Genomic DNA, 10,853 nt, shown 5'->3' with positions numbered 1-10,853 from the left:
TTATATGGTATCTACTCCAGTGCTTAGCACAGTGCTTGACACACAGTAAGTGCTTAGACACAATTACTATTATTATCATTAGTGTCCAGCCCCACTTTGGCAAGGGTGACGGAAGAGCTAGCTGGTAAAGGTGTTAGAAGTTAACCCATCAATTTTTGCTTCTCTCTCTTGCAGACCACATTAGCCACTTCAGATCAAGCTCCCACCACCCCCTCCTTTCAAATCCAGATATGATCAAGTCTTAGAAAACTTGAGTTTCCCTGTCTTTGAAGGATCCTCAGGTTTCCAACAGGCTTAGGGAAAGTGTTAGCCCCAGGCAGGAGTGCGAGCTCCTTGCAGTTAGGGAATGTGTCTACCAATCTATTGTATTGTACTCTTCCAAGTGTTTAGTTTAGTGTTCTGCACCCAGTAAACACTTGAAAAATACCACTGATTGGTTGATTACTCTGTACCCAATAAATGCTCAATAAACACCACTGATGGATTGATTGGGTCAGTTGTGTACTGCATGACACTAGGCTGAGCAACTTGCAGCTAAATCTGACAGCTGAAAAGGGCAAAGAAAGAAGCATATTCAGCCAGTTTCAGCAATTGAGAAACGGGAGCCCAAGTCCAGGAGTGGGAATTGAGAAAGACTGATAGGAGAAGGTGGAGAAGGTGCTGAGTAGCTTTTCAATATAAGCATTTATTCAATCGTATTTATTGAGCACTTACTGTATGCAGATCACTGTACTAAGCGCTTGACACTGTAAGCTCATTGTGGGCAGGGAGCACGTCTACCAACTCTGTTGTACTCTCCGAAGTGCTTGGTAAAGCGCTCTGCACACAGTAAGTGCTTAATAAATACCATTGATTATAAGCAGATAGGACACAGTCCCGGTCACACTTGGGGTACTCAGATGTCCCAAATTCCAATAATTTTTCTCTTGACACAATCACAAGTGATTATGAATTGCTTTTTAATGATGGACTGTTGAAACTGTTAAAATAATCCTTAATGAAACCTACATTTAGGGAAGGCTGAGAAAGGGGAAGGCAGAGAATGTGTGCATGAGAGTTCAGAAAAAAATGGAGGTGGATGGGGATGGAAAGAATGGAGGAAAACAGGAGAAAAGAAAATAAAGGGAAGAAGGAAAAAATGGAAAAAGAGAGGGTTGAAGGAAACAAGGACAATGCTTAAATTAGGAGTCAGTTCTGGCCACGGAGGTAACTCTCCTTCTCTTTTCCTAAGGGGAAATTTCAGACAGCGCACTCCCCTAATCGTCACAAAGCCAATCCTCACCTTGATCAACTCTCCTGGCTTAGTTCAAAGATCTAAAATTTTCCTGGAGGGAGGGACTCGGGTTAGTGAGTAAGGTTCTGGTAATACCATTCTCATGACCTGTGGAAGCCTCTGCAGGGCAACATTCAGAAGAAAAGAAATCGACTACGAGGTCTGAGCGGGGCAGGTGCCTCAGAGGATTGTGTACTTTATAATTCTCAATTGCCAGGGCATTTGTTTCTCTTCACTGAGAGACAAACCTGTTCCGAATATTACCTGAAGGGAAATGAATTATGCCTTTTCTTGTTTCCATGGTACCTAGTTTTTCCTGTGGTTTATACCAAGGAGTGGAAAATCTCCCATGTGATCATTCAAATGGTTTCACTACTAAATCTCTGGCTGTATAGAAAGGAAAATTTTATTGTTACAGTATCTCAAAGGAAATGAATGTATGTGGATATGCAGAGTGTCTGGCACTCATCCATGCTGGGTCTCTCAACTCCCTAAGGAGGCACATGGAATAAGAACCTGCTATCAGAGAATGATGGGATAAATTTATCAATCATTAATCCTCCTGATTGTCTACAATTCAGCCTCTGGATTATATCTTGGGTTTAACAAACTCATGCTATGGCAAATTTACAGCACTACATTAATTAGCAGTAAAATATATTTTAATTAACAAACCATAATCAAGGAGTTGAAAACAATGACCAAATGTATACAAGGAATTTTCCCAACAGACAGCAGAGCTTGTATATTTTTGTGTGTGTAGCAGCATATACTTAATATACTTTCATATATGAAAATACAGGCATATTTTTTAGAAATGGAAAAGTATAGGAAAATATATCACAAAATAAAAATCCACGACAAAAAAATTCAAAAAACTCAGCACCTCGTGGGATTTACAATGCAGAAGTTCCAGAATACTTAGGGTTTTCCCTGAAGAGATAATCCCATTCTTTTGTGTGAGCCACTGTCTTGTGTTTAAAAAGGTGAGAACCCAGACTTCCTTTTCCTGTAGAAATAAATAAAGCAAAATGAGTGGGTTGCATCATGTCGACATAGGCCAGCTCTGAGGAGTTTTCTTCAACTAGGCAAAACTGGGATTAGTCTGGGTCATCACAGGAGCAGATATGGGCATGGTCCCAACAAGGATCACAGTTTTAACACCCCAAACACTGTCCTCACCTTCATGCTGGCAGAAAGTGTGAAACACCAACTTCCCCACAGCCCTCCCTCCCTCTTCTCCAACTTCTAAAAACTGCTGGGTAGTTAAGCACCAGGGTTTTGAATTGGAGAGAGGAGAATTTTGCAAGGGCTAGGGAGAAGCAGAAGGAACTGCAGATGCAGCTGACTTTCTAAGCCATCTAACCATTCAAGGCTCTCCATCACCTCGCCCCCTCCTACCTCACCTCCCTTCTCTCCTTCTACAGCCCAGCCAGCACCCTCCGCTCCTCTGCCGCTAACTTCCTCACTGTACCTCGTTACTAATAATAATGATGGTGTTTGTTAAGTGCTTACTATGTGCAAAGCACTGTTCTAAGCACTGGGGGGATACAAGGCGATCAGGTTGTCCCATGTGGGGCTCACAGTCTTCATCCCCATTTTACAGATGAGGTAACTGAGGCACAGAGAAGTTAAGTGACTTGCCCAAAGTCACACAGCTGACAAGTGGCGGAGCCGGGATTTGAACCCATGACCTCTGACTCCAAAGCCCGTGCTCTTTCCACTGAGCCATGCTGCTTCAAGCCATGCTGCTATTCCCTCATGCTGCTGCTGCTCGTTCTCACCTGTCCCACCGTCAACCCCCAGCCCACGTCCTTCCCCTGGCCTGGAATGCCCTCCCTCCACACATCCGCCAAGCTAGCTCTCTTCCTCCATTCAAAGCCCTACTGAGAGCTCACCTCCTCCAAGAGGCCTTCCTGGACTGAGGCCCCTTTTTCCTCTCCTCCTCCCCATCCCCCCGGCCCTACCTCCTTGCCCTCCCCACAGCACTTGTATATATTTGTACAGATTCATTACTCTAATAATTTTACTTGTACATATTTACTATTATATTTATTTTGTTAATGATGTGCATATAGCTTTAATTCTATTTGTACTGATGATTTTGACACCTGTCTACATGTTTTGTTTTGTTGTCTGTCTCCCCCTTCTAGACTGTGAGCCCGTTATTGGGTAGGGACCGTCTCTATGTGTTGCCGACTTGTACTTCCCAAGCGCTTATTACAGTGCTCTGCACACAGTAAGTGCTCAATAAATACGATTGAATGAATTCTAACTTGTTTTCTATAAAAAATGGTACAGCTCAAAAATTTCTTCTACTTGGGCAGCAGGCTCTCACAAATGCTTTTACAAATGATGCCATCAGAAGTTGTACTGATATTGACAGTTACAGGGCTTGCAAATCCAGAGCACTGATCCTGGAAGAAAAGACGAATCAACCTGAAGGCAAAGATCGACGTCTACCGGACTGTTGTTGCTATACCACTGCTAGGTGGTTGTAAGGCATGGACATCATACTGACAGCATATCAAACAACTTGACCAGTTCTACCAGCACTGTCTGAGGTGGATAGCCAGCAAGATATCATTCTGAACATGGAGGTCCTGTAATGTTACAGGATCATAGACTCTAAGGTGATGAAGACCAGAACACGACCAAGGTGGTGCTGTCACCTAGTGCGGACGTACTATAGAAGGATCTCCAACATGCTCCTTTATGTACAGCAAAGTACTGGAGCATGTCCCACAGATGGTCAGAGGGACGAAGACATATGTATGGGTTTTTGAAGAAACTGGGCACATCCCTTAAACCCAACCCGGTGCCTAAGGACTACAGGAAGTGTTGCTTTGGTCATGAAGAAGGGAATCGGGTCACAGCTAGGCCAGACAGCCTTCTCATCCTGGACCCTGATCTCTGGGTCTATATAAACTGTGCTCTGTGGTCCACAGAGGTCTACGAGACCCAGGCTGGTGCCTTAATCAACCTGGAGCTGGTGCTGTGGAGAGACCTATCAACTGTATTTATTGAATGCTTACTGTGTGCACAGCACAGTGCTAAGCATTTGGGAGAGTACAGTAGAGCAATATGACAGGCACATTCCCTGCCCACAGAGAGCTTACAGTCTAGAGGGGGAGACCTGCAGAGAATTATGAGAAGCAGAGTTGTGTAGTGGATAGAGTACAGGCCTGACTGTTGTGTGACCTTGGGCATGTCACTTCACTTCTCTGTGCCTCAGTTCCCTCATCTGTCAAACGGGGATTGAGACCGTGAACCCCACGTGGGACAGTGACTGTGTCCAACCCGATTTGTTTGTATCTATCCCAGCACTCAGTACAGTGCCTGGCACATACTAAGTGCTTAACAAATACCATTATTATTGATAAAATTTGCATTCTGTCACAAAGTGGGCACTACCAGTGGTTGTCACAGGCTACGGTGCACCAACATGTATCACTTTATCTATACCATTAAAGCACAGTGCGTGTTTTTCAAGGACAAAAGAATGCCTTGCCCCATGCATGAACCAAAGGGAGCCCACGTACAAGAGCTAAGCTCCTCTGTGTTCTCCAGGAGGGTCTACATCCAATGGGATGAGGTGCGGCAGATAGCCAACATCGTGCAGCGAGGTGAGTGGGACCTTACTTTCCGTGTCGGGAGCCTCATTTTCCATATGACTGAACAGCTGCTGCCACAACAGATGCGGGCATTATACTCTCCCGGAGTCCTCTTCCCCATGGGCTCCAAGGCCAGCTGGCTGTACCGGAGCACACATTACACCAAGAGGCACTGCCGCTACTTGTGCTGCATTGAGGAGAAAGGTGGCCTTCCAGCATTTGTGCCCAGGATCATGGAGCAAGGCCATAAAGCACACATCACCCAAAGGCAACCTGGCCAACTTCTGGAGGAAAATTTCGGCAAGCTTGGGGAATGTTGTACAGAACTGTCCCCATGTTCACTCCAAGGTTTAGATCACACTTTAGCTTTCATTCAATTGGAAACACACATTTGACGGTCTGCTTTTCAAACAGCCCAGTGGCACTTTCTGAAACCCAGATCTTGCAGGGCCTGGGGGTTTCTGGTTCTACTCCAACCCTGGTACCTGGCCTCTATGGGCAGGGAGCTGTACCAAGCTCCTTTACCTCACCACCCAAGAAAACAAGCCAGGTCTCCTGCTGTGGAAAGGTAGGGGCAGGTTCCTCTTGGGGCCTAGGCAAGCCATCTCAGTGGCCAGAGAGGAGGGGTCATGTTGTGAGAAAGATCCGAACATTTGCTCTGCATCATGGAGCCTTATTCATTTCATTACTATCTCACCCTGGAGCGGGAGGGACATAACCTCATTTCTGTCTCTGAGTGGCATTCAGTGATTACCACACAATGCATGCAGAAGGAGAAAGAATAATTTCACTGAACAAGAACATTTACTTGGGCTCATTTTTAAGAGTATTTTGAAAAAAACAAAACCGGGGCATTCATTTAGCTTTCCAAAAGGCTCGATCCAAGCTTTAGAAAGGCCAGGTGGTTGAATTTAGTGTTTACTGAATGCCCACAGTTCTTGCTTTGAAGTTTCCCATCTAACACAGCAGACAAAACAGATGAAGAGGCAAAAATATCCAGCAATTGAGGAATGAGTTAAGTTGGGGTAGAGAGGGTCGTGTACTGTGCTGGCACAATGTGGAAAGGGCAGGGTTACTGGAAGACAGCTTCCTGGAGAAGCAGGGAGTTGAGCTGGGATTTAAATGGGAAGGCGGTGGAATAGTGGGCAGGAGTGGAAATGCTATTTCCTGAAGACAACTTGGACCAAGAGCCAGATGTAGGAGACTGAAGAGTTGGGGGTTGGGAGCCCTGAAGAGGCAGAGGTGTGGCAAAAACAGGATGTGGGCTGGGGTGAGGGGACAGCTGGGTGGCAACAGCAGGATGGCATCCAGAATGGGGGGGACTGCACATAGCCTTATACCCTATTTCCCCCCTCTCTGTAAGCTACTTATGGGCAGGGATCACATCTACCAACTTTATGGTGTTGTAATTTCCAAGTGCTTAGTACAGTGCTCTGCACACGGTAAGTGTATAATAAAAAAGTTGAGATATATATATATATTTACTTGTCCATCATATTTGAAGCAGACACCACTGACAGTGAAGGTCACCTATGAATGTGAGTGTGGCTGAAAATGCCAATGTAGAGTCCACAGTTCCAGTCACATTGGGCATCCCAAAAGTTCCCTTGTTGGGCTGTTATTCTCAATGTTTGTAGTGCCTGGTGCTGTTTTCTTTTTTGCGTCCTTGTCTCTCTTTCCATAAGAAGCTTTTTGCTCAAAAGGGGCCACTACCTTCTTGATGGCAGTGCGCCATGCAGGTCTGTCCTCAGCACCTGACTCCCAATTTCAGCATTATCTCAGGCTCCATTGACACTAGTTCTTGGGAACTTGTAGCACGAGACAGGACCCCTTGGCATTCGGCTAGTCAGTCTTTTGGGGACAAATGAAAAGCAACAACAAAAGAGCAAAAGAGCAATGTGCTAGGTGAAAGGCAGTTTCAAGGGGTGCACAATGACCAATGGTAACTTTCAACCGCAAGGTCTGTGGTCAGCCATGCATCTCACGCCTTGGCCTCTGTGTTCATCTTGCAAAACTTCAGAAGCTATGGGTCCAAGGTTCATCTGTCTTTTCCCAAAGGACACTCCACCGTTACTTCTCAATTGGTACAAGTTCTCTTCTCACAAAGCTCCTGAACCCCTTTCCTGCTCCTCAATCCTTTCTCTTTGATTCTTCACCTTTTATTCCTTTGTTTTCCTCCACTCTCATTTCTATCTCCACACTGACCATCTCCTATTCCACTTCCCCAACTCAAAACTCTCTCCTTCTTTTTATTTTCTGATCCCTAGTATCTCCTGGTTGCCTTACCTACAGATCCCATTTACACATGGGAACCAACACCAACTGCTCTTGGATACAAGGAATGCCATCAGTCAATTGCAAGTAGTTATCATTAAATTAGCCTTGTTTCCTAATTACAGTAGATGAAGTGTTACCTTCAGAGGCGAATGGTACTTACCGGGAACAATCATGGCCTGTCCAAGCTGAGAGGCAGTAGCATCGATTTGGTCTTACACATTTTCCACCATTTAAGCAGGGAGACTGGCAGACAGCTGCATTGAAAAACATACACATGCACTGTAAATTTATTTATCACAAGAAAAAAATGTATAAGCCGCATTTAGAAAATATATAGCTATACATTTACTTGCAATCACATATTTAACTTTTATGTGCGGTGTCTATTTTAAACAACACAGTCTTCAGAAATGGCGTGATTGGCTCCAACAAATCCCTGCCAGATGAAATAAATTGTATTTATTCATTCATTCATTCAATCATATTTATTGAGCACTTACTGTGTGCAGGGCATTGTAATAAGTGCTTGGGAAGTACAAGTTGGCAACATATAGAGATGATCCCTACCCAACAGCGGGCTCACATTCTAGAAGGGGGAGACAGACAACAAAACAAAACATATTAACAAAATAAAATGAATAGAATAAATATGTACAAGTAAAATAGAGTAATGAATATGTACAAACATATATACATATATACAGGTGCTGTGGGGAGGGGGGCACTTATTGAGTGCTTACTTTGTGCAGAGTACTGTACTAAGCAATTGGGAGAGTACAATATAACACAGTGGTAGTTGCCCACAGTGAGTTCACAGTCTAGAGGGAGATACAGACATTAGTGTAAATAAATAAATTACACATGTGTACATAAGTGCTGTGGAGCTGAGGGAGAGGGGAATAAAGAGTGCAAATACAAGTGCAAGGGCAAAAAGAAAGGAGGAAAAGGAAAGGAAGAAAACCCTTCTGGAAAGAAAAGAGTGGAGGGAAAGCACAGACTGATGGCTGATTCGAAAAGGAGGAACTTCCAGGTTATTAAAAGAAAAGCCTGCCCTGATGTGAGAATGGTAAGAGAAATTTTCAGTCCTACTAGAAAACCATAGCTGAAAATAGGAATGGCTGAAACTGGGATCACAGGTTGATTAAAATGGTTTCAGCAACTGAGCCCGTTGTTGGGTATGGACCGTCTCTATACGTTGCCAACTTGTACTTCCCAAGCGCTTAGTACAGTGCTCAGTAAGCACACAGCAAGTGCTCAATAAATACGATTGAATGAATAAATGAATAAAAGGCCCTGACAATTCTGTAGGGCAGTGGCCTAGCTGGCCAATCACCATTACTTAGAGCTGGATCTATGTTTTTGAAAAGGGAGAGAGGGCCTCTCCATAGATCAGATAATTCTGCCTTCATCCTGTTAGCCTGATTGATGCCATATTTTGTGGTGACACATCATCTGATTAAATTGTCTGTACCAAAGCCCCACCTCTCTGTTGGTTGATCCTGAACACAATACCCTCAAATGTGAAATTCTAGGAAAGCTGGGAAGGGTGCTTACGTCCCTCTCCCCCAGGCCATGTTTGCAGCCAAGTACCCTGGGATGGCAAAACCCTTGAAAACACCTTTCCACCCAACATCTCAGGGTAAAAAGGTGTCAGCAATGCAATTGTATTTCCTGGAGGCTTTGAGGGAGGCAGCTGAATGTTATAGCCTAAGGGGAAAAAAGTCAGTAACAGTTGAGAATTATATCTCTGGAATAGCAAGCTTCTCCTTCCTTTTTAGGTCAACAAGCTGGGATAGCTAAGTCTTCCTGAGGAGTTTAGAGGGGCTGCACTCAAAGTCTTCGCTGTGTAATTGACTGTAGCTGATCCATTTCCTGTTCCAGCTAAAACCACAGCTGGAGGCGGTTATGAGTTTAAGAAGAACCAGGCAGAGAATGTGGAGGAAAAAAAATCCCCACTAATCTGACTTTCAGTTAAACTGGCAAAATCAACAAAATCTTAGCTTCAGTTGTAAGCAATGGATGCCATGACAAGGCCTGAGGAATCCTGCATACAAAGACATTTTAAGTACTCCTTATTTTGCTGTTATAAAAAACAACCAAACCAAAAAACAAAACAAAAAAACTGCAGTGAGTTTTAAAGTCACACCTTTAAAGTTCCCCTCAGGTTGTGACCCCAAACACTAGGATGACAGCTGCATTCAGGAGAAGCCTTCTCAAAACGATGATATTTAGATTTCTGTTTCTCCCAGAAAATATACTTTTGAACAGCCAAGTTGCTCTTCTGGAGTGCTGAAAAATGGTCACTTGGCATGTTGTGACCTGCCCTCTTTGAACCCCAGGTGGCATCCACCTTGGGGGAGGGATCACGGTAGAAGAGAAAGGGTCATTTTTTTTGCTGTTTTTGGGGGGAGAAATTTAATTTTACTTCTCAAGGATATTCCCTGTGAAGAAAATCCCTGAGAAATTAGGAAAAAAGACCCTGCACAGAATTACATGTCCCTCCTCTCTTTCCCAGGCCACTGCCACCTGGCAAAAATGAAGTGTAGTCCACTGTTTCCCAAGTGATAATTTGTCATGACCCCATTATATCAATTCCTTTCAGAGTTTGTGTTCGTAAGTAACATTGTCTTGTTTCTAATCTAGCCATTTGACGAATTACATTATCCTGGCATATGCTATCAACCAAATTTCACCAAATCAGTTAAACAATATAATAAACCTTATTTATTTAGAGTTTGGCAAAACTCTCAAAATTCTTGATAAAATGGGGTTTGGGGAACACAAACTGACCACTGGCTTCTAGATTGCCTGGGGACTTAAGCAATCAATAAACACGTTTGAGGCCGAAAAAATAAATCATTGAAAATTGTATTCTTCTGTTGAGAAATTCAGAAGAACCTCAGTCCTGAGAGGTCAGGACTGAGGTCACATGCTGCCTCCCACTGTACTAAGCACTGGGAAAGAGTACACAGGTGGGAATGAGTCATGGTCCCTGGCCCTTGGAAGGCTCGCAGCACCACAGCAGTTGCCTCAGAAGCCACTGTGGTCTTCAGTGCCCATTTTCTCCAGTTATTGATCAGGATTCCTGCTGGGTCTGTCCACCTGGCAGAATTTCCTAGGTCCTTCTTCAGTCAAGAACCTTCATCATTTCTGGCATAGCCACGGCAACCATTCATCTACTTGAAGAGTCAGCATTAGATCTACTTCCCACAGACATGCTCTTTCCCATAGGAAGAACAGCATAAAATGGACAAATTAATTTGCTTGATATGTTCACCTACATGCTTTTAAAAAATGGTATTTGTTAAGCGATTACTATACTAAGTGCTGGGGTAGTTCCAAGCTAATCATGTTGAACACAGTCCCTGTCCCACATGGGGCTCACCGTCTTAATCTCAATTTTACTGATGAGGTAAGTGAGGCACAGAGAAGCCCAAGATCACACAAAAGACAAGTGGCAGAATGGGGATTAGAACTCAGATGCTTCAATGATTCAGATTGATTTCAATTTTCTGAAAGTGGGTAAATCGGCTACTGTTGATTATTCACTTTAAAATATTTCATTTTAGATGATTTGCTGCTCCTTCCAGTTTGGTACTTAATATGGTGAATTCATCATGCATTTTCCAAAGCATGTGCTTTTTACCAAGAAGGAGCCTATTTTCTTGGCAATTCCTAAGAAGTTTGAA

General features: G+C 43.8%; 1 protein-coding gene across 1 annotated transcript in view; it reads right to left on the bottom strand.

Annotated features, from left to right (window-relative positions):
* Nucleotides 1-1,674: 1,674 nt before the first annotated feature.
* SVEP1 (sushi, von Willebrand factor type A, EGF and pentraxin domain containing 1) overlaps nt 1,675-10,853 on the bottom strand; it is a 230,078-nt gene continuing 220,899 nt past the window's right edge. Inside the window, exons 49-50 of the mRNA XM_038769610.1 lie at nt 7,325-7,418; nt 1,675-2,282 (exon numbers count right to left, since the gene is read on the bottom strand). Coding sequence (XP_038625538.1) covers nt 2,252-2,282; nt 7,325-7,418 — 125 coding nt within the window. The 3' untranslated portion in view covers nt 1,675-2,251. The remainder of the gene's footprint in view (nt 2,283-7,324; nt 7,419-10,853) is intronic.

Source organism: Tachyglossus aculeatus, chromosome X4, assembly GCF_015852505.1.
Source record: "Tachyglossus aculeatus isolate mTacAcu1 chromosome X4, mTacAcu1.pri, whole genome shotgun sequence".
Taxonomy (NCBI): Eukaryota; Metazoa; Chordata; class Mammalia; order Monotremata; family Tachyglossidae; genus Tachyglossus; species Tachyglossus aculeatus.
The sequence above is the reverse complement of the archived record's forward strand: the minus strand, read 5'-3'. Positions and strand labels throughout refer to the sequence as shown.